The sequence below is a fragment of the Podarcis filfolensis genome, assembly GCF_964270895.1.
Source record: "Podarcis filfolensis genome assembly, chromosome: 3".
Lineage (NCBI taxonomy): Eukaryota > Metazoa > Chordata > Lepidosauria > Squamata > Lacertidae > Podarcis > Podarcis filfolensis.
This window is the reverse complement of record NC_139606.1, coordinates 118,042,522-118,066,629: the sequence shown is the minus strand read 5'-3', so window position 1 is coordinate 118,066,629 and position 24,108 is coordinate 118,042,522. Positions and strand designations below refer to the sequence as shown.

General features: G+C 47.8%; 1 protein-coding gene and 1 long non-coding RNA gene across 2 annotated transcripts in view; one reads left to right on the top strand and one right to left on the bottom strand.

The window, feature by feature from the left end:
• The window catches only part of INTS9 (integrator complex subunit 9), a 63,046-nt gene that overhangs the window by 24,200 nt on the left and 14,738 nt on the right, over nucleotides 1-24,108 (bottom strand). The window contains exons 5-9 of the mRNA XM_083605164.1: nucleotides 21,635-21,774; nucleotides 19,498-19,584; nucleotides 13,929-14,049; nucleotides 13,168-13,302; nucleotides 5,579-5,690 (exon numbers count right to left, since the gene is read on the bottom strand). Of these exons, the coding sequence (XP_083461290.1) occupies nucleotides 5,579-5,690; nucleotides 13,168-13,302; nucleotides 13,929-14,049; nucleotides 19,498-19,584; nucleotides 21,635-21,774 (595 nt within the window). The remainder of the gene's footprint in view (nucleotides 1-5,578; nucleotides 5,691-13,167; nucleotides 13,303-13,928; nucleotides 14,050-19,497; nucleotides 19,585-21,634; nucleotides 21,775-24,108) is intronic.
• LOC310758799 overlaps nucleotides 21,959-24,108 on the top strand; it is a 155,413-nt gene continuing 153,263 nt past the window's right edge. Inside the window, exon 1 of the long non-coding RNA XR_014545918.1 lies at nucleotides 21,959-21,971. This is a non-coding gene — a long non-coding RNA (uncharacterized lncRNA). The remainder of the gene's footprint in view (nucleotides 21,972-24,108) is intronic.

Genomic DNA, 24,108 nt, shown 5'->3' with positions numbered 1-24,108 from the left:
GAGGAAGTGAGCCAAGTCACGTGGTGTGCATTAAATAGCCAAGGAAGCACAAATATACCCTCTCAAGGGGTTCCAGGATCAGAAATGACGTTGCAAGGAATTCAGCACCTAGGAAACTTTATTCTCAGCTTCCCGTCACAGAATTGGAATGGGCCGCGAGGGTCATCTAGTCCAACCCCTGGCAATGCAGGAATTTCTTGTCCAATGTGGGGCTCAAACCCACAACCCTCCGACAGTGGGGGGAGAACGCAGTCACGACAGATAGCTAATAGCCACTGATAGCCTTGCCCTCCCAAGGCACATTTTGAGCAGGATGCTAAGTGATGCTGTTCACACCCACGACATCATACAGCTCAACAATTAACAGTTTTTCCAATGGTGAAAATTAATTTGCTAGTTAATTCTAAATATGTAATAGCAGCTGTTGCTATGTTTCTCTATAAACCATCAGAGAGAGAGAGAGAGAGAGAGATTCATTTTGTAGATGTAAATTAAAGGGATATATGGTCACTTTAAGGTCTCGACAAACTAACCATTCTCTGTGATCAAGTTGCATTTAATAATTTTCTCCTGACCAAATGGGTCGAAGCGCATCGGGCCTTTGTCAAATTTTGTAGTCATCTATTAGTCATATAAGGATTTTGATCATGCTTTGGCAAGTCTATTTGTTATTATATCGTATTTGTAATCTGATCTATTTTGACTACTGGCCGCTGACAAATTTTGTAGTCATCTATCGGTCGATATGGAAAGTTGGATCAGGCTTTGACCCGAATAGCAAAGTCAATTTGTTATTGTGTCATCTTTGTAATTTCATCTGCTTTGATTACATTTTCATATTCTGATGCTGGATTAAAATTGTACTTCATCTTCCTATAGTATAAACAAAAAAAATTTTTTCCTTCCAGTAGCACCTTAAAATTTTTTTTTGTTTTGACTATGGAAGACCAACACGGCTACCTATCTGTAACTGTTCCTATAGTATGTTTAAGCTTCTGAACCCACTTACGTCTTTTGGGTTTAGTTACATTGGCTGGGGCCAGAACACCCCTTTTTCTGTGCTGTGCACTTCATCGTCTGCACCAAAGTTCACGACAATCAGCAGGGAATACAATTATTATATGCCAGTGGTTTTCAACCAGCGTGCCATGGCATCCTGGGCGCCTTGAACAATGGTCAGGGGTGTCGTGGGCAAAACTGGCCTCCGTCCCTTTTTCCTTCCCTCCCTCCTCTGGTACCCTCTCATGTCTCTGCCTCCCCAAGGCTTGCACAGATTGAGGTTGAATCCTAACAAGACAGAAGTACTGTTCTTGGGGAACAGGGGGTGGGCTGGTGTGGAGGACTCCCTGGTCCTGAATGGGGCAACTGTGCCCCTGAAGGACCAGGTGCGCAGCCTGGGAGTCATTCTGGACTCACAACTGTCCATGGAGGTGCAGGTCAATTCTGTCTCCAGGGAAGCTGTCTACCACCTCCATCTGGTACGCAGGATGAGACCCTATCTGCCTGCGGACTGTCTCGCCAGAGTAGTGCATGCTCTGGTTATCTCCCGCTTGGACTACTGCAATGCGCTCTACGTGGGGCTACCTTTGAAGGTGACCCGGAAACTACAACTAATCCAGAATGCAGCAGCTAGACTGGCGACTGGGAACAGCCGCCGAGACCACATAACACTGGTCTTGAAAGACCTACATTGGCTCCCAGTACGTTTCTGAGCTCAATTCAAAGTGTTGGCATTGACCTTGAAAGCCCTAAATGGCCCAGTATCCCTGAAGGAGCGTCTCCACCCCCATTGTTCAGCCTGGACACTGAGGTCCAGCTCTGAGGGCCTTCTGGCAGTTCCCTCACTGCGAGAAGCCAAGTTACAGGCAACCAGGCAGAGGGCCTTCTCGGTAGTGGCGCCCGCCCTGTGGAATGCCCTCCCACCAGATGTCAAAAAGAACAACAACTACCAAACTTTTAGAAGACATCTGAAGGCAGCCCTGTTTAGGGAAGCTTTTAATGTTTGATGTATTACTGTATTTAATATTTGGTTGGAAGCCGCCCTGAGTGGCTGGGGAAGCCGAGCCAGATGGGCGGGGTATAAATAATAAATTATTATTATTATTATTATTATTATTATTATTATTATTATTATTACACAGCTGTTTGTTGCAGCAGCCCTGGCTACAAGCTCCGCAGGCGAATGGTGGCACTGGGGCTGGCCAGGGGGTGCTTGCCCGGCACCTGTGGGGCAGTGTGAGGAGGCATCTCACTTTGGGGTGGAAAAGATCAGAGACCAGGGGCGGCAGCTGAATTTGCCCAGGGGAGAGGAGGCTGAGGGAACACTCCACCAGGGAGGGTGTTTGAAAAAGGGCAAGGGGCTGCCAGCTCTGCAGGCAAGGGGTGACATAACTAGGCTCCTGAACCCCCCAGGGGTGCCGCAGAAAGAATGCAGTTGGTCAAGGGAGCCGTGAACCCAGAAAGGTTGAAAACCTCTGCTATATGCAAAGAGGGACAAGGGTCCAAAATAAAAAAAAACCTATTAACTTAAATCAAAGTCTCAGTTTAAATGGAAGAAATCCAATTTGGACCAGAAAAACTTGGGACAGTACTTAAAGCCATCCGGGGAAATACAAAATACAAAACAAAAACCCAAAACTTAAAAGACAACATGCCTGTTTATAATAACGGTAAAGGACCCCTGGATAGTTAAGTCCAGTCAAAGTCAATTCAGGTCGAGGAAGCCAGCGTTTGTCCACAGCTTTCCGGGTCATGTGGCCAGCATGACTAAACCGCTTCTGGCGCAACGGGACATCATGATGAATGCCAGAGAGCACGGAAACGCCATTTACCTTCCCGCCACAGTGGTACCTATTTATCTACTTGCACCAGCGTGCTTTCAAACTGCTAGGTTGGCAGGAGCAGGGACAGAGCAACAGGAGCTCACCCCGTCGCAGGGATTTAAACTGCCGACCTTCTGATCGGCAAGCCCAAGAGGCTCAGTGGTTTAGACCCCAGCGCCACCTGCGTCCCTTTTACCATACCTTATAATAGCAGCCTGATAAAAAGCCGAGGGTCTAGGTGGTACATGACTCCAGTCAAGCTCGCAAAAATTTACCACTTGTCTGACAATAAGTGTTGGAAATGTAAAGAGACTGAAGGTACATTCTTTCACCTTTGGTGGACTTGCCCAAGGATTAAGGCTTTCTGGGAAATGATTTATAATGAAATGAAAAAGGTATTTAAATATACCTTCTTGAAGAAACCAGAGGCCTTTCTCCTGGGCATGGTCGGCCAATTGGTGTCAAAGAAGGACAGAACTTTTTTTATGTATGCTACAACAGCAGCAAGAATTCTCATCGCAAAGTATTGGAAGACACAAGATCTACCCACCTTGGAAGAATGGCAGATGAAAGTGATAGACTATATGGGACTGGCAGAAATGACCGGCAGAATCCGAGACCAGGGAAAAGAGACGGTGGAAGAAGATTGGAAGAAATTTAAGGACTATCTTAAGAAACATTGCAAAATTATTGAAGGCTAGAACGATGTTGATTCAGAAATTAAGGAGTTAAAAGCTGTAACTATTATGTGATTAAGAAAAGAAAGGTTAAAAAGTACAGAGAAATTAGGGAAAGGATTTGTTGAATTGACTTAATTAGAGAATGGAATACAGAAAGGGGAGGTATGAGGAGGTCGGGAAAGTAAGTTTTATGAATATAAGGGATGGAAACTATACCTGTTTTGTATGTGTGTTTTTTCTTTTTTGGATTGTATGTATTGTTATTGTTATTGTTTTTATTGTTCTGTTTATTTTGTTTTATATAAATTCCTAAACTTTAATAAATATATTATTAAAAAAAAGATAAAAAGCCGAGGGTCACAATCCGACAAAATACCCAAGAGGGCTCAAAGCCATTGAAGCAGGATTCAATGAAACTGGTATTCAGAAGCACTGCTGCCTCCGATTGTGGCTAGTAGCCATCGAAAGTCCTCTCCTCCTCCTCCATGAGTGGGTCTAATCCAATTTTAAAGCCATCGAGGCCTTGATGTTATTTTAGGGAAGAAAAATACCTTATACAGAGCCAGGCCAATGGATCTCCCCTGACTGGCAGGAGTTTTAGCCAGGGAGTCTTCCCTAGCCTTTGTCAAGTATAATTGTTTAATTGACAATGAAATGGAGAACGCCTGTGTGTATTGCTGGAAAGGTTTAACACAGGGAAATTCCACAGCGGTATACTAAGAGCTTTCTGCTAGCTAACCTGTGCGTGTTTAACCTTAGATCACATGAGAGGCTATTGAATGGCAAACTGGCCACCTTGAAAGGCTGGTGCCTTTGGCTTTTTGTTCTCAGGCTCTGAGACTCTCCTGAAGGGAGTCAATACAGATCTAGGCAAATGGATGCTGAAGGAAGAGAGAGATCTATGCTTTTAGGTCTGTTTGGAATTATTTTTTATTTCTAAGGTGATGAGCCCGTGCTGAACACCACAATATATTTATGGTGCAAATTTATCGTTTACTGGGTGTGTGTTTTTGGTTCTGTTTTGAAGAAAGCTCTGCAAGCAAAGTTTTGCATCAAACAAATGGGTCTAGACTATTTTATTCCCAGAAGAGTCAGTTTATATGCATCCAATCATTTCAATGTTAATATCCACACCATAGATTGAATCCATCTATTGACGCCAGAGGTTCTGCATGCAAAGCTCGCACTCTGCTACTGATCTCTCTTCCTCCAAGCTTGGATCTAGGGAGGGGAGCCCAGGACTGATCCTAACGTCATGCAGAGATCCTGGACAAGGTCAGTGCCAAGGGGAAGGTTAGGGCCTTCATGGAATGTAGAGCTGGAAGGGACCCAAAGGGTCACTTAGGCCAATCTCTGGCACTGTCCTAACAACCACCATTTCTGGCTTGGCTGTCAGTAGCAGCTACATGGAATCAGCTGGCCATTTATTCCTGCATTGCAGGGGGTTGGACTAGATGACCGCTGGTGTCCCTTCCAACTCTACCATTCTGTGATTCTATGTAAGGGCAGACCAAGCTTGTGGGCTACGCTGCCTCCGCCTTGCACAGGCTTTTGGGTCACCAGGTGTTGGCGACGACTGCGCCTTTCGAGAAACGGGAGGCCGACTTTTAACAAAGCACACGCGAAGATGTTAAACTGGCCGAGAGGCAGCCAGGAAGCGGCAGGGCCACCTGTCGACGGGCGAGCCTTGTCAAAACACAAACCGCTGGCAACGAAGCCACCCACTTAGCGAGCCAACGAGAGTGGGCGATTCAATCTCATTATGCCTGTTCCGTTCCAAGACTGGGTGTCGTCTCCAAAAGGTACAACTTGCATCTCTCAAAAGCACTTACTGTATTAATGAGGGAGGCAAAGGCACATCGTAAAAAATCTCAACTGCTAGTTTTATGCCAGGGAGAGGGAGAGAGGGAGTCAAGCAGTTACTTCTGTTCCGGGAATCTCGGAGCAATTTCCCACATGGGGTTATGAGTCAGATTATAAAGCAAGCAGGGGAAACATCACCCCAACCCAACCCAACCAGCAACAACACGGCCATCGCTGCCACACACACACACCCAATACCCATGGCCACCTTACCAAGGTTACTGCAGAATTCTCCCACCATGCCGTCGGGATTTGCGGTGGGAATCTGGGTGAGGCCGGTCAGGATGAGGACATCGCTGTTTTTCAGGGAAGCTTGGTCCATGGGCTGAAAGGGAAGGTCCAAGAGGCAGAGCTTGTTTATTTATTTATTATTAGTCACCGGATTCTGAACCAAAAATAGACTCTGGGCATCTTGCAAAGAGGACAAACATGCAGAGTTAAAGGCATCACGATTCTTAATGCGCGCAGAAGATGATGGAGCAGGTCAAATGGGTGTGTCTCGCCCAGCATCCTTTTCTTACAGGGACCAACCAGATCCTTAATGGGACTAAAGGTAAAGGTAAAGGGACCCCTGACCATTAGGTCCAGTCGTGGCCGACTCTGGGGTTGCGGCGCTCATCTCGCTTTACTGGCCGAGGGAGCCGGCGTACAGCTTCCGGGTCATGTGGCCAGCATGATTAAGCCGCTTCTGGCGAACCAGAGCAGCGCACGGAAATGCCGTTTACCTTCCCGCCGGAGTGGTACCTACTTATCTACTTGCACTTTGGCATGCTTTCGAACTGCTAGGTGGGCAGGAGCAGGGACCAAGCAACGGGAGCACACCCCGTCGCGGGGATTTGAACCGCCAACCTTCTGATCAGCAAGTCCTAGGCTCTGTGGTTTAACCCACAGCGCCACCAGCGTCCCTCCTTAATGGGACTAAAGGAGTGCAATACCAGTCTCCCCTTCTATGATAATAATAATATGATAATAATTTATTATTTAAACCCCGTCTCATCTGACTGGGTTTCCCCAGTCACTCTGGATGACTCCGAACAGAATATTAAAAACCCGATAAAACGTCAAACATTAAAAAGTTCCCTAAACAGGGCTGCCTTCAGATGTCTTCTAAAAGTCAGATAGTTGTTTACTTCTTTGACATCTGATGGGAGGGCATTCCACAGGGCGGGCACCACTACCGAGAAGGCCCTCTGCCTGGTTCCCTGTAACTTGGCTTCTCACAGTGAGGGAACCGCCAGAAGGCCCTTGGAGCTGGACCTCATTGTCCTGGCTGGACGATGGGGGTGGAGACGCTCCTTCAGGTATACTGGACCGAGGCCGTTTAGGGCTTCCAAGGTCAGCACCAACACTTTGAATTGTGCTCGGAAATGTACTGGGAGCCAATGTAGGTCTTTCAGGACTGGTGTTATATGGTCTCGGCAGCCGATCCCAGTCACCAGTCTGGCTGCTGCATTCTGGATTAGTTGGAGTTTCTGGGTCAATTTCAAAGGTAGCCCCATGTAGAGCGCATTGCAGTAGTCCAAGTGGCAAGTGGGAGATAACAAGAGCATGCACCACTTCCAGCAACTGGTATACAAAGGCAGCATTTGGAGGCTGAACACAGCCCCTGAGATCAGGGATCTTCTTTAAAAGTTATCCGCGTTGGGGCCCATCACTGTAGACTGGTGTGAACAGATTCCACTGCTTGGCCGTGGATTCACAGGAATAATGTTAAGACAAACCTAGCTGGGTCAGGCCAAAGGCCCATGTAGTCCAGAGTTCTGTTCTAGCAGCAACAGCAAGAAACTCCAGCAGGTGCAGAATGTTGCAGCGAGACTCCTTACGGGGTCCTCGCCGCGGGATCACATTCACCCAGTGCTATACCAGCTGCACTGGCTCCTGGTGGAGTACAGGATGAGGTTTAAGGTGCTGGTTTTAACCTATAAAGCCCTATACGGCCTAGGACCCTCGTACCTATGGGACCGCCTCTCCTGGTATGTCCCACGGAGGACCTTACAGTCTTCAAACAAAAACATCCCGGAGGTCCCGGGCCACAGGGAGGTTAGGCTGGCCTCAACCAGAGCCAGGGCCTTTTCGGCCATGGCCCCGATCTGGTGGAATGCTCTGTCACAAGAGACTAGGGCCCTGAGGGACTTGACATCTTTCCACAGGGCCTGCAAGACGGAGCTGTTCCACCAGGCCTTTGGCCAAGGCACTGTCTGACCCCCCCTCCTTCGGTATTCCTCCCAGAACTCTAGCCCAATGGTTGATTTTGAACTGATTTTAGAATGAATTGATTTTAGAATGTATTTCAATTAATTGATTATGATTTTATGTAAACTGTGTTATTTTTACTGTTGTTAGCTGCTCTGAGCCCGACATTGGCTGGGGAGGGCAGGATATAAATAAAAAATTATTATTATTATTATTATTATTATTATTATTATTATTATTATTAGCAGCACATGGGCCTTGACAAGCCTGCAGGCAGCGGGTTGGGCTAGATGACCCCGCGGTTCCCTTCCAACTCTACAATTCTATGAGTCTCAGCCATCACAGTTCACCAAATGCCTGGGGGAAAGGGGAAAGTCTTGGCCAGGTGTAAGGCGGGTCTTCACTGGGGAGAGTGCTCCATATCTGGGGGGCTACATTGAAAAAGACCGTCTCTTGTGCTAAATCCGCTCCAGAAACATAATCAATTGCACGCTCATAGGCACAGCCTGTTTGTTTAATTTTGGCACAAAACCCCGTTGCCTCTAAAATAAAATATCTTTTATTCCCCTTCCTTCCCTCCCCTTTTTATGAAGATTACCCGCTCTGGGATCCCACAGCTAATTCTCCCCTGGTCTCCTCGCTGGCCCAAACAGAACTAATTTAGCCAGCTAGCCCTGGTGATCATCTAATGTTTATTGGATGGATTTCCCCCCCTAAATTGACTTTTGAATTCTGAATTTATTGTTATTCACGTTTTATACTGTATTTTATGCTGGGTTTTTTTGTTGCAACAATTAAGTGTTGTTTAATTAATTTGTTGTTAGCCGCCCTGAGCCCGGTTTTCTGAACTGGGAAGAGCGGGGTATAAATAAAAAATTATTATTATTATTATTATTATTATTATTATTATTATTATTATTATTACCGCCCTTCATCTGAGGGTCACAGGGTGGTTTACAGTATAAAAACACAATAATAATACCACTCAGCAGCACAGGGGCAGAAAAATAAAGACTCTTGGCTCAGGAAAGAAAGCCTGACTTTGACATCTGCAGGGAGGTTGAAGGGAGAGCCGATCAGAAGTTTGGCCCAAAGTCTTTCAAAGTTATCCTCTGCGCAGCAGACCCAGTGAATCAATGCCAGCCCCCCTCGACTCAAACGGAAGATGAAATTATGACTATTGAATACCGGCATAATCGTTACATATATTTTCCACGGGCAGGTTCAATATTACTTTTACTGTCTTATTGGCATTTTCAGATGACAGGCATTTCATTTGTCTGTGTTGTGTTTTTTTTGAAAGCTCGCTCAGAGGTCTCTCTCTCTCTCTCTCTCCACTCCCAGCTACACTGGTTCTCTAGCCTTCCTTAGAAACACAAGAGTTGTAGGCTTGGAAGGGCACCCCCATGGTCATCTAGTCCAACCCCGTGACACAGGAACCGCAGCTGAAGAATCCCCTTGCGCTAGGCTTCTTCCTGCAGCAGAACATGGAAACTTCAGCCTAGAAGGCTTTTCAAAACAAGAACCAGACACATTTGCGGTGATGGAGACGTCTGGATTGTGTCCTTCGACTCTGATATAGCCTTTTCCTTGTCTGGGTGGAGACTAGACTCTGTTTTTGCATTTCTATCCCCCCTCTTTTTTCCTCCACGGAGTTCAAAGCGGCTTGCTCCCTCATTTACCGTATTTTTCGCTCTATAAGACGCACCAGACCATAAGACGCATCTAGTTTTTGGAGGAGGAAAACAAGAAAAAAAATATTCTGAATCTCAGAAGCCAGAACAACAAGAGGGATGGCTGCGCAGTGAAAGCAGTGATCCCTCTTGCTGTTCTGGCTTCTGGGATAGCTGCGCAGCCTGCATTCGCTCCATAAGATGCACACACATTTCCCCTTACTTTTTAGGAGGGAAAAAGTGAGTCTTATAGAGCAAAAAATACGGTAATTCCCTGCAACAACCCTGCGAGGTAGGTTAGGCTAAGGGCCAGCACGACTGTCCCTAAGGTCAGCCAGCGAGATTCGTAGCCAAGCGGGGAATTCGAACCCTGGTCTCCCGGGTCCTAGTCCGGGACTCTAACCACTAGGCAACTGCTGTCTCTCTTATAGAAACTGACCGGCTCTAGAAAGGCAAAACCTGCCCCCCCCATTGCTGGTACAGGTGCAAGAGGGTGGGGAACACTCTATGAAAAAGTGAAGGAGAAAGGAAAGAGGCAGGACCGGTTTGGATGCCCCAACCGCTCTGCCAAATCACACCTTTTGCCCTAAAAGAAATAAACCCAAGGGCAAAAACTGGGCACGACTCCTTTCCCTAGTCTGCCGCAGTTGGGGATTGTAGCTCAGAGCTCTGCCTGCCGAATCCATCAGCCCTCCAAAGATGTAGCTGTCTTTCTATGGGGAGGGGGGGCGTGGAGGGAAATTATGGATCTTGTGAGAATTAATTTACTGGAAATTACATCTATAGCACTTTGAAGAGTTTGCCCTTAGACAAGCGGGGTGGACGAGTTGGCAGCCAGTTAAGCCATCATCCCTTCGAGAAAAAAGATAATTCAAGGGGCGATATAGATGTAGCCTGGAAGCTGCCTTCAGATATTGCGGAGTTGAAATATGTGGCGTTTGAATAATAAATAAAAAGGGGGAGAGAAGGGAAGCAGGCGCAGAGAATATGTGGGGCTTTCATAGGTGCCTTAAACTGGGAAGGCAATCGCATTAATAATACCTGGCCTGTTATTAATATGCAAAAAGGTTGTTTTTCTTAACGAAAAAGCAGGACCCGTAATCTCTTTTTTGACATTTTGCAGTGGGCTCAGGTTACATCAAAAGGATTACATTAAAAGGTTTTAAAAGGACTCCTTGAGAAGGTGGTGGACTCTCCTTTCTTGCAGAAGTTGGAAGGCCATGTCTCAGGGATGCTTTAGCTGTGATTCCTGCATGGCCGGGGGTTAGACTAGATGACTCTGGAGGTCCTCTAGGTAAAGGTAAAGGGACCCCTGACCACTAGGTCCAGTCGTGGATGACTCTGGGGTTGCGGCGCTCATCTTGCTTTATTGGCCGAGGGAGCCGGCGTACAGCTTCCAGGTCATGTGGCCAGCATGACTAAGCCACTTCTGGCGAACCAGAGCAGCGCACGGAAACGCCGTTTACCTTCCCCCCGGAGTGGTACCTATTTATCTACTTGCACTTTGACGTGCTTTTGAACTGCTAGGTTGGCCGGAGCAGGGACCGAGCAATGGGAGCTCACACCGTCGTGGGGATTCAAACCACCAACCTTCTGATTGGCAAGTCCTAGGCTTTGTGGTTTAACCCACAGCGCTACTCGCGTCCCCTACAACTCTACAATTCCACGTTTCTATGATTCAGTAACATTATAATGATACAAGGCTGGATCCTAGGAACTAAACCAGAATTTCCCTCACAGAGCAGGTCTGTGATTCCTGCATTGTAAGGGGTTGGACTAAGATCATGGCCACTGGTCCCATTACCTCCTGGCAAATAGAAGGGGAAGAAAGGGAGGCAGTGAGAGATTTTACTTTCTTGGGCTCCATGATCACTGCAGATGGTGACAGCAGTTATGAAATTAAAAGATGCCTGCTTCTTGGGAGAAAAGCAATGAGAAACCTAGACAACATCTTAAAAAGCAGAGACACCACCTTGCCGACAAAGGTCCGTATAGTTAAAGCTATGGTTTTCCCAGTAGTGATGTATGGAAGTGAGAGCAGGACTATAAAGAAGGCTGATCGCCGAAGAATGGATGCTTTTGAATTCTGGTGCTGGAGGAGACTCTTGAGAGTCCCATGGACTGCAAGAAGATCAAACCGATCCATTCTGAAGGAAATCAGCCCTGAGTGCTCACGGGAAGGACAGATCCTGAAGCTGAGGCTCCAAGACTTTGGCCACCTCATGAGAAGACTCCCTGGAAAAGACCCTGATGTTGGGAAAGATGGAGGGCACAAGGAGAAGGGGACAGCAGAGGACGAGATGGTTGGACAGTGTTCTCGAAGCTACCAGCATGAGTTTGACCCAACTGCGGGAGGCAGTGGAAGACAGGAGTGCCTGGCGTGCTCTGGTCCACGGGGTCAAGAAGAGTCGGACACGACTAAACGACTAAACAACAACAAAGGGGTTGGACTGGATGACCTTATGGGTTCCCTCCAACTGTACAACTCTACGATTCTAGGACTTTCTTGCCCCTGCCTCTTCTGCTGCAGGACCTCCTCATGGAAGTGGGAAAGACGACATGTGCTGGTTTCTTGAGGAGGGGGGAGTGGGAATGCGATGCCTGCTTTGCAAAGTGCTGCGCGTCTGCCTCTGCTAGTAGCAGATGACAGGTACCGGATTTACGTATAAGCTAAACAAGTTATAGCTGTGGGTCTTACTCTCTTGGGGACCCCAAAAAAATTTAAAGGGAAAAACCTGGATGTACATTTCCAAAATATAAGATAAAAAACCAAATAAAATAAAACCTACATACAGCAACAGTGTTTTGTGTTGTGTAGGCTCCTATGATGTAAGTTATGGGTAGGCAAACTAAGGCCTAGGGGCTGGATCTGGCCCAATCGCCTTCTAAATCCGACTCCCGGACGGTTCAGGAATCAGCATGTTTTTACATGATTGGAATGTGTCCTTTTATTTAAAATGCATTTCTGGGTTATTTGTGGACCCTGCCTGGTGTTTTTACATGAGTAGAATGTGTGCTTTTATTTAAAATGCATCTCTGGGCTATTTGTGGGGCACAGGAATTCGTTCATTTTTTTTGTCTTCAAAATATAGTCCGCCCCCCACAAGGTCTGAGGGACAGTGGACCGGCCCCCTGCTGAAAAAGTTTGCCCCTGATGTAAGTCATGGGCCCCGCCTGCTATCCTGCTCCCTAAAATATCACTGGTTTCCTAATTTCTATATATAGGGTGCCTACATTCTGCATAGGGATGCAGGTGGCGCTGTGGGTTAAACCACAGAGCCTAGGGCTTGCCGATCAGAAGGAAGGTGGTTCAAATCCCCACGACGGGGTGAGCTCCCATTGCTCAGTCCCTGCTCCTGTCAACCTAGCAGTTTGAAAGCACATCAAAGTGCAAGGAGATAAATAGGTACCGCTCCGGCGGGAAGGTAAATGGCGTTTCTGTGCGCTGCTCTGGTTCGCCAGAAGCAGCTTAGTCATGCTGGCCACATGACCTGGAAGCTGTCTGTGGTCAAATGCTGGCTCCCTTGGCCAGTAAAGCAAGATGAGCGCCGCAACCCCAGATTGGTTTGTGACTGGACTTAACTGTCAGGAGTCCTTTACCTTTACATTCTGCATGGACTGGTTGTATGTGCAAATGGCTTTAGGTCTATAAATTACTGTATAGCATATATTCAACACAAAAACCAGCGACAATTTGTTGCTGACAAAGGTCAGCTGGACATATAAAGGGCCCCGTGACCTTCAGTAGCTGAGGGCCTCATCAAAGCTAAATCTGGCCCTGGAAGGGACTGAAAGCCAATCAAACAGGCTCACTCCTGCTGCACGAGATCAAGGAGCTGTGGAGTCGCGCATGCGCTGTAGATAAACTGTGTTGAGGAAGGAGAACGTCAACCCTTATGGAATTCGAAGCCTCAGAGTTCTGGGAGGGCGTCATACCTGCGGGTGCGTCGTGAGGAGCGAGGATCCCGAGACGTAGGAAACTTTCTCATAATGCGACTGGATGATCCAGTTGGAGCTGCCTAGGGCATAACCGGAACTGAGAGGGGAGACCTGGACTGCACCGAAAAGCTCCTGTTGGACAGAGAAAAACAACACTTGGAAGAATTCCAGAAAGTATTTCCCGGCGTACGATTTTATTTTACGCATATTTTCTTTTTCATGTTAAATCTTTATTGGTTTAAAATACAGACACGAATGATTATTCACAACAAAGGTAAGTATAAAGGTATTGAATACAGAAAAAAAACAACCCATCAAGACATAAGAATAAGAAAAAAGAAGATAAAAAGATTTAAAAAAAAAGAAAATTTATACAGAATCATATCCATCGAATAAAAAAATTACGCAAAAAACTTCCAATCGTCCTTATTATACTGTTTATATAATCATATTTTTATCGCACAGCTTTACATTATATCCTTTTTCATGTATTCCACTAAAGTATTTGTTTTGCTCATTCTTGTTTACAGGTATCACTCCAGTTCTGCTATTATGGTATTGTTTGTACAATATAATCTTATATATTCCTTAAGTATTTTCCATCCTCCATATATTTTATGATTTAAAGCTCCTCTGACCTTTTTACGCATCTTTTCAGATTTGCTACCTGCCCTTCGCCATCAGGTCACAGGGCAGGTGACCACCTTACCACGCCTCCCGCATCCCACAAAAAGCAGGACGTGACCACGGATACTCACTATTTTCTGGGAATACCCCACCAGCTGGATCTTACTGAGCGCCGAGTTCACTTCCTGCATATTGTAGCACCGTCTCCACATGGCGACTTCGACCGCGTCTTTCAAAGGGGTGGGAAGCAGCCTGGAGACAGAGGAAGACTGGATCAGGCTCAGCAATGCGCCAAGACTCTGGGCACACATAGGTCCACCAAGACCCCTAGATCCTTTTCACGTGTACTGCCAGTAAGCCAGGTGTTCCCCATCCTATATTTGTGCATCTGGTTCTTCCTGCCTAAGTGCAGAGCCTAACTCTGTTTCGGTGACATTTGGTGACAGACTATGTATATATCGAACTTTTGAATTGTTCTACCGCGACTGGTGAAGATTTAGAGACTTTGGTTGCAATTTCTGATCATTTGTATTAGTCTATAGAGTAGTACAAGGGACGCGGGTGGTGCTGTGGTCTAAACCACAGAGCCTAGAACTTGCCAACCAGAAGGTTGGCGGTTCGAATTCCCGCGACGGGGTGAGCTCCCGTTGCTCGGTCCCTGCTCCTGCCAACCTAGCAGTTCGAAAGCATGTCAAAGTGCAAGTAGATAAATAGGCACCGCTCCGGCGGGAAGGGAAACGGTGTTTCCGTGTGCTACTCTGGTTCGCCAGAAGCGGCTTAGTCATGCTGGCCATCAGACCCGGAAGCTGTATGCCGGCTCCCTTGGCCAATAAAGTGAGATGAGCACCGCAACCCCAGAGTTGGCCACGACTGGACCTAATGGTCAGGGGTCCCCTTTACCCTTTATACAGTGGTACCTCGGATTAAGAACTTAATTCGTTCCAGAGGTCCATTCTTAACCTGAAACTGTTCTTAACCTGAAGCACCACTTTAGCTAATGTGGCCTCCCGCTGCCGCCACGCCGCCAGAGCACGATTTCTGTTCTCATCCTGAAGCAAAGTTCTTAACCCGAGGTACTATTTATGGGTTAGCGGAGTCTGTAACCTGAAGCATCTGTAACCTGAGGTACCACTGTAAATAGTGTTTAGTGCCATTGTTATTGGCCATCGTGTTGTGTTATTTTGTTCAGCTAAGTGCAGAGCCTAACGTTTGTCCCTATTGAAATTCATTTTCTTTGCTTGTGCCCAGTTCTCCAATTCGTTAAGGTCATTTTGAATTCTAATTCTGCCTTCTGTGGCATTAGCTACCCCTCCCAGTTTGGTGTCATCTGCAAATTGGATGAGTATCCCCTTAATTCCTTCATTCAAGTCATTTATAAAGACGTTGAACAACAATGGGCCCAGGACAGAACCCTGCAGCACCCCACTTGTTACAAGGAACCATTAATGAGTACTCTTTGGGTTCGGTCAGTCAACCAGCTACAAATCCACCTAACAGTCACCTCGTTCAACCCACATTTTACCAGCTTCCTCCTGAAAATATCATGAGGGACTTTGTCAAAAGCCTTACTGAAATCAAGATACACTACGTCCACAGCATTCCCCTGATCCACCAAGTTTGTAACTCCATCAAAAAAGAAAGAAAGAAATCAGATTGGTCTGGCATGCCTTATTTTTGAGAAACTCATGCTGAGTTTTAGAAATCACAACTCCTTCCTGCGGGAGGGCGTTCCGTAGTTTAATGAAGAGAAATCAATTTGCAATATGCATATCCACTGCCAATACCAAAAATGTGCTGGAAGATTCGGAAAACATGAGCAGATTGTGTGCTGTGCGAGTAAGCACTCAGAAGGCAAAAGGAAGGGGAGGAAACTGGTTTTTCAAACAGAAACTTTGACACAAGTATTAAAAGCTTTTATTCCTTGGAAAAGCTGCCATTGTTGCAGACCTCCCCCCTTTCTCTGCAAAGGAAGTTGGAGAGCGAGATCCGAGAATGGCAGCGTCAAGGCACATAAAAAGGATGGCCGTCTCTTTTGACATAAATCTCTTACAGTATGAGGAGCCCAGGCAGGAAGGCAGCGAGAGCTGCCAGCGAGGGGAAGAAGAATTGGGTTCTTACTTTGTATATTAAACAGATGCTAAATCAAAAGCTCATTCCAACCCATTTCCGATGATTTGTGAAAACCGGTCAACTTCTGTCGATCCATTTGTTTGAAAGGAGCTGATTTACTGGGGAATCGGTTGGGCCACTGACCTCCTCCTCCATAATTTTTAGGAGACTGAAGCAAGTGTTGAGGATTGCTCCTGCCAATGTCTCCATGTTCACCTAGTGAACAAAACCTGTAATTTCTACAGAGGCCAGGAGAAGAGAGCCAGAGTGCGTGGGGATGGTTAGAGTGTCAAACTGGACCTGGGAGAGACCTGGGTTCAAATCCTCGCTCAGCCATGATGTTCACTGGGTGGCCTTGGGCCACTCACTGCCTCTCAGCCTAACCTCCCTTGCAGGGGTGTTGTGGGAGATAAAATGAGGGAGGGGGAGAATCATGCCTTGAGCTCCTTGGAGGAGAAGGTGGCGTATAAATGTAAAAATAATAAAATAATGTGCCCTCTTTGGATGGGAGGCCCCAGGAAACCCAACAGCCAGCCTGTTTTCTCATAGTTATTGCAAATTTTTAAGACACACTTTCGTTAAAATAAGAGAGATCTCCATAAAACCATGAGTAGGCAAACTAAGGCCCGGTGGCCGGATCCGGCCCAATCGCCTTCTAATTCCGGCCTGCGGACGGTTCAGGAATCAGTGTGTTTTTATATGAGTAGAATGTGTGCTTTTATTTAAAATGCACCTCTGGGTTATTTGTGGGGCCTGCCTGGCGTTTTTACATGAGTAGAATGTGTCCTTTTATTTAAAATGCATCTCTGGGTTATTTGTGGGGCCTGCCTGGCGTTTTTACATGAGTAGAATGTGTCCTTTTATTTAAAATGCATCTCCGGGTTATTTGTGGGGCCTGCCTGGTGTTTTTACATGAGTAGAATGTGTCCTTTTATTTAAAATGCATCTCTGGGTTATATGTGGGGCATAGGAATTCATTCATATCCCCCCTCCAAAATATAGTCCGGCCCCCAGAAGGTCTGAGGGACAGTGGACCGGCCCCCTGCTGAAAAAGTTTGCTGACCCCTGCATAAAACCATGCTTAGAAACATTGATAAAGCAAGGGCACCCCCTCTGTCATCCTCTCCACAAAAGCACCCCAACTCCATGGCAATCATCCAGAAGGTGCCGCTGTTTGAGGTGGAGGAATGAAAGGGGAAATACAATGTCAGCCACACCAGTGCCAAAACTCAGTGGGGTTTGGAGTTGCCAGCCATTAGATTGCAGACGGTAATGGGGTAAAAACCATCAGCTGCCCTGATGCACTAAGTATATTCCTTGCAGAGCTTTCTGTTTAAAAGGCGCCAGCGTTTCCTACAATAAAGGGAGCGGCTCAGTTGCACACAACCCAATCAGGGCTGGAAGTGTCTGAGCTGCAAAGTGATATAAACACAGGGAACGCTCCAGGCTGCTGTGAAAAGAGGGTAAGAGGCACCATCGACAAACTGAACGAGGCTCACGGGTGACTCAAAATAATGCTTAATATTGCTTAACATTGTGCTCGCTTGGGGGTGCCCCCTGTTTTCAAAAGCCGCTATCTCACCAACCCTAGGAAAGAGGCGCCGATTTGGGCACAGCCAGCCTGACTCGGGGCTGACATCGAGGACCCGACCTGACAGCGCCAAGCGGAGATGCTCAAAACCTTCATGGAGTCACAGATTCGCTGGCCATGCTCTGTTTCAAAGGCACTGGTGCCATGCGCCATGCGCTGGGGAGAGTCCCATTGTGCTCAGGTCCTCCCAGGCCTCTAAGATCTATCTGTTCATCGGTATTCAGAAGCTTGGGCTTTTGCCCACTCTGCTGTTTTGTTGTGATATTTTTCCCATTATTGCATTATTATTATTTTTAATATACAGTGGTACCTCTGGTTGCAAACGGGATCCGTTCCGGAGGCCCGTTCGCAACGTGAAAAGCCCACAACCTGAAGCGCCATATCTGCACAGGTGCGCGGCGTGATTTGGTCATGTGCGCATGCGCGAAGCACGATTTAGCACTACTGCGCATGCGCGAGCAGCAAAACCTGGGACGCAACCTGAAAAAACGTAACATGACGCAGACGTAACATAAGGTAAGACTGTATATTTAACCCACATGCTGCCCTATAGCCGTAGACCTCTGGATGGTTCACAACAGAAAATGATATAAACACACACACACACAATACATAATAAAAATAACAACAAAGGCAACCCAGCAATCCCCACCCACTTCCACAGCACATTGAAGAGGGCATTGGATGTCAATGAGCCAAATATTATTAATAATAATAATTTTGCTATACGCCTGAGTTGCCCCAGCCACTCTGGGCGGCTCCCAACAAAATATTTAAAAACACAGTAACATGTCAACTTGGTTGAAGAGGAATGTTTTCACCTGGCACCTAAAGGTGTATAATGAGGGTGCCGGGCGAGCCTCCCTGGGGCGAGCACCCCACAGATGGGGAGCCACTGCAGAAAAGGCCCTGTTCTCATGTTGCCACCCTCCAGACCTCACATGGAGCAGGCAAATGAAGGAGGACCTCAGAGGATGATTGCAGGGTCTGGGTAGGTTCAGATGGAGAGAGGTGGTCCTTGAGGTTCTGCGGTCCCTGAGGTTTTGTTGATTTTGTTGTTCTAAGTCAGTGGTTCCCAAAGTTGGTGGTTCTCTCCCTCCCCTGCCTAGAGGTGGGGATTACCTGGGGGGGCGTATCCTAAGAGGCAAGGGGGCAGCAGGAGGGTGTGAATGACTTCCAGGCTTTGGAAAGCTGGCATCATTGGGCTGAGTCCATCAATTTAGCTGAATTAGTTAATTAAACTGAATGGTTCCAATTGGATTTTGAATAAATGTGCAATTAATCCTCCCTGTTTCGAATTTTATTGTGCTATTATCTTCCTTAGTGGGCCGTGCAAACCACTGTGTTTTTATGCCGTGAACAGCCCCAAGATCTACAGATGAAGAGCGGTATAAAAAGTAAAATAATTATTAATACTAATAATAATAATGCTTTTTATAGGGTAGAGTAGAGGGGCACTAAAAGGGACGCGGGTGGCGCTGTGGTCTAAACCACTGAGCCTCTTGGGCTTGCCGATCAGAAGGTCGGCGGTTCGAATCCCCGCGACGGGGTGAGCTCCCGTTGCTCGGTCCCTGCTCCTGTCAACCTAGCAGTTCGAAAGCACGTCAAAGTGCAAGTAGATAAATAGGTACCACTCCGGCGGGAAGGTAAAAGGCGTTTCCGTGCGCTACTCTGGTTTGCCAGAAGCGGCTTAGTCATGCTGGCCACATGACCCGGAAGCTGTACGCTGGCTCCCTCGGCCAATAAAGCGAGATGAGCGCCGCAACCCAGAGTCGGTCCTGACTGGACCTAATGGTCAGGGGTCCCTTTACCTTTAGAGGGGCACTGGGGATGAGATTATGGAACCAATGGGGCAAATGGTCCCCAAAATGTTAGGGAAATGTTGTCCTGACTGATGCAAGCAGCTCTGAGGATTGGGCAGCTGAGAAGCAGGGCGAGAAACCAAACTGCACCCGTTCCCAAGGGAGGTGCCCTGCGGAGGGGGGGGTGTCCATCCTTACCTTTGCACTTCCTTATTCTTCCACATGGAGGCAGACTGAGCCTTGGGCACCCGCTCAATGAAGTTGACCAGCTCCTCCATCAGAAGCCTGCAGAGAGAAGCAACTGTTAGAATTCCTGCCCCAGTCAGATGCTAGAGAGAGAGGGAGCCATGCTGCAGTGCTCTGTGTGTGTTTATATGTAAATAATAATAATAATATATTATTTATACCCCGCCCATCTGGCTGGGTTTCCCCAGCCACTCTGGGCGGCTTCCAACAAAACACTAAAATACAATAACCTATTAAACATTAAAAGCTTCCCTAAACAGGGCTGCCTTCAGATGTCTTCTAAAAGTTTGGTAGTTATTTTTCTCTTTGACGTCTGGTGGGAGGGCGTTCCACAGGGCGGGTGCCACCATCGAGAAGGCCCTCTGCCTGGTTCCCTGTAGCCTGGCTTCTCACAGTGAGGGAACCGCCAGAAGGCCCTCGGAGCTGGACCTCAGTGTCTGGGCAGAACGATGGGGGTGGAGACGAGTCAGGGGCCCGAGCCTGCCCTGGCTCCAGATGCGGGGATTCCCTTGTTGCCTCCAGCTGGGCCATCACTTACAGCTGCTCCACTACCGGTTGGGTCAGGAGAGGCTGAGGCGGCCTCTGGGTCTAGTAACCCACCGACGTCTCCTGAGCTGCAGAGACTGAGGTCTGAGAGAAGGAGAGACCTGAGTACTCACAGGTGGAGTGGTCGCCTTCGGGCGAGACAGGGAGGTGAGTCACCTGAGTCACCGGGGGATCAGGACTGGCCGTTACCCCGACAAAGATAAAAGGCTGCTGGACCCCGTCCCAGGTTGTGGGAGCAATGCTGCTGTTGGCCAGAACCTGCCTGTGATCCTGTGCCTGACCTTGCCTGGTTTCTTGCCTCGTGTCCTGCCTTGGCCCTGTCAGACTGACTCCTTGTGGAACCCTTGGATTCCGGACTGGACCTGGACCACGTTGCTCGGGTTACCCCCGCGCCCAGCACACCCAGGGTGTTAGGATATTTCCGTTCCACCTTAAAAGGGAGCAGGATGTTTGTGTCACAGCCTGCGCATTTCCTGTTCACAGGATGTTTATGTTTTCTGTTGCTTTCGTTTCTCTCTTGGTGTCGAAGACACTGAAGCAGGCAGTCATGTTTTTTTTGTTCTGATCAACGCTGAATTAAACTTGTAAATATGCTCTCCTGCTGTGCATCTTTCGCTGTGTGCATTATCTGCTGATAGAGTGTGCATGAGCCCAGGAATGTGGCAATCTATGTTCCGCGAGCTCGTGTCGCTAATTGCTGATACTGTATCTACGGGAGATTGATGGATTGTCCGGAGTCGATGTGGAGGCAGTGATGGCCTTTGTCTCCCTGGCAGTATCCCAACACAGGGTTCCTTCCAATTCTACGATCCTGTGATTCTGCATTTAGCAACTTGCAAAATAAAGGAGTGTGTCCCTGGCAGGTGACGAAGAGTAGAAGAGTTTGGATTTGATATCCCGCTTTATCACTTCCTGAAGGAGTCTCAAAGTGGCTCACATTCTCATTTCCCTTTCTCCCCCACAACAAACACTCTGTGAGGTGAGTGAGGCTGAGAAGAAGAAGAGTTTGGATTTGATATCCCGCTTTATCACTACCCAAAGGAGTCTCAAAGCGGCTAACAATCTCCTTTCCCTTCCTCCCCCACAACAAACACTCTGTGAGGTGAGTGGGGCTGAGAGACTTCAGAGAAGTGGGACTGGCCCAAGGTCACCCAGCAGCTGCATGTGGAGGAGCGGGGAATCGAACCTGGTTCACCAGATTACGAGAGTACTGCTCTTAACCACTACACCACACTGTGCTGCCCACCATGGAAGCAGCGGCAGAGGTTTTCTGTGAGCGCAACACCGTCTAGCACCATTTAATTGCTCTGCCCAGGCCTGCCAAACAGAGGAGCCCAAACTGACTCACAACATTCGGGAAGAAGTCAAGCATGCAGTGCACACACTTAAAGCCGCGAAGAAGAACTTTCTTGGCTCGCTCTCAGCTGCATCTTAAAAGCCTCTCAAGAACATTAGAGAGGCAACGCTCCTCTTCCCCGTGTCGTCCTCTACATCCTTCCCCGAAGGCGAGGAGATAAAATGAGGCTTTCCCCCCCCCCCTCACCTGCCAATTTGCACCGTCGGCTCGGTGGCGTAAACGGTTCCGGTGAACCCAGTGTGCTCCGTAATGTAGGGCAAGGCCATCATGCAGTGGTAGTTTGAGATCAGGATGACGTCCACCGTCGACAGGTCAATCAGCTCCATCTGAAAACAGAGAGCATAAGTGTGGCGTTTCCCCTCCTAGGTGTGTGACATCATACTGGGTTCATAAGGAAAGGGTTAACTAATTGTAAAATGACTAATCAATGGGAACCCAAGGGGCAGAATTAACTGTGTATTAGGTTTAAGCACAGAGGTTTTTGGGAGAGTTAGAGTTAGGGTGGCTGAGAAGACAGTCTGGAGTTAGACGAGACAGAGAAGTCTGTGGGTTGGGCGAGTCTGGTGTGAGAGAGGGAGAGAATTTGTTAAGAGGAGTCAGTCAAACAGTTGAGATAATCAGTCAGAAGGTTGTTGTTGTTGTTTAGTCGTTTAGTCGTGTCCGACTCTTCGTGACCCCATAGACCAGAACACGCCAGGCACTCAGAAGGTATAGGCCGGTAAAGAAACTAAAGTTAAGATACCAACAGGAATATTATCTGAGAAACCATAAACTTGTTAATGTTTGTAAAATAAACTTGGTTTTTTTGGTTCACTTTTCACAACTGTCTGGACTCAGTGTTTTACCCGAGAGTTAGGGATGCGCTGTGGGTTAAACCACAGAGCCTAGGACTTGCTGATCAGAAGGTTGGCGGTTCGAATCCCCGCGACGGGGTGAGCTCCCGTTGCTCGGTCCCTGCTCCTGCCAACCTAGCAGTTCGAAAGCACGTCAAAGTGCAAGTAGATAAATAGGTACCGCTCCGGCGGGAAGGTAAACGGCGTTTCCGTGCACTGCTCTGGTTCGCCAGAAACAGCTTAGTCCTGCTGGCCACATGACCCGGAAGCTGTACGCCGGCTCCCTCGGCCAATAAAGCGAGATGAGCGCCGCAACCCCAGAGTCGGTCACGACTGGACCTAATGGTCAGGGGTCCTTTACCTTTTAACGGGTTGGTGGCAGCGGGGAAGCGAGCACAGTGGTGGAACAGGGATCAATAGACCGTTATACGTCCGGGGCCCCTGTGTGATCGGCACAGTAAGGCGCTGTTGGGAAACGCCGCCTCCTAAAAAAGTCTTCTCCCTCCCTCAGAATGGGAGAGGAGGCTATCGAGGCCAGCATCCTGCTCCCGCTGTGGCCAACCGGGTGCCTGTGGAAAACCTGCAAGGAGGATTCCAACCCAAGAGCAACTCTCGCCCTCCTGTGGTTTGCAGCAACTGGTACCCAGAAGCGCTGCTGCCCCCAACTACGGAGGCAGAGCGTTGCCATCCAGGCTGGTGGCCATCAATAGCCCTCTCCTCCTCCATGAATTGGTCTAATCCTCTTCTAAAGCCATCCAGGTTGGTGGCCATTACTGCCTCTTGTGGCAAGGAGTTCCACAGTTTAACTATGGCATTGCTTGGACAAATGCTTCCTTTTACCTGTCCTGAACCTTCCAACATTCAGTATCATTGGATTTCCCGTGTTAGGATTCGAACCCTGGTCTCCCAGGTCTTAGTCCAGTACCCTGACCACTATACTGCTCAGGGTGTAGTGAGGGCCTAGCAGTGCTCTGCTTCTGACATGACTTTTCCCTTTTCTCCAGATTTCCTCAGGCTACGTCTCGCTCTCGCTTCCGCTCTTTGGGGCCTATTGAGTGGTTTCCCTCCTTCTTGGGCCTGTTTGACCCTGGGGTCCAATCGCAAGTAGACCGTGAGACCCTTACTCTCCGGGTTGTGGGTTCGAGTCCCACGTTGGGCAAAATATTCCTGCATTTCAAAGGGTTGGGCTAGATGACCCTTGTGGTCCCTTCCAACTTGACGATTCTGTGATTCTATCCAAGGGCCCAAGATTTCTGAGATGAAAAGCTGAGAGGCGGCAACTTTTAGAAGGGGAGGTGGGAAGCAGCTGGAAGGCAAGGCCTGAGGCCTCAAGGAAGGCCTAGAATCTCAAATATAAATTTGACTTGTAACAGCCTGGTTATAATTGTCACTTTTGGGGCTGGAACTAAACCTGTCCTCTCCAGACTGTTCTCCAGGCAGAGGAATAGGTAGGTAGGGTCAGCCAAGGTTGGAGGAGGAGACAAAATGATTTTTTGCATCCCCGTAACAGGAACTGTAATTGGAAATATTTACTGGTAAGGCTATAACCCTCGATTATGTTGGTCTGGAAAACTTACCAGAAACTTAAACCTCTAACTCAGTTATTATGGAGCAGCTAATGGGATTCAATAGTCGTCAAGTGGAAAAATTATCTTCCCATCGATTCGAAGGTAACAGCCGAGAAATGGGTCAACATGGCTGCTCCAAAAAACGGAAGTCCCACGGCGGCTAACTTATGACCTGATGGTTCTTTTGCTTTTTTAGGGGAGGTGGGGGTGGGGGGAGAGGCATTCAGTCCAAAGAAAATAGAAAACTGGGTGGGAGGGG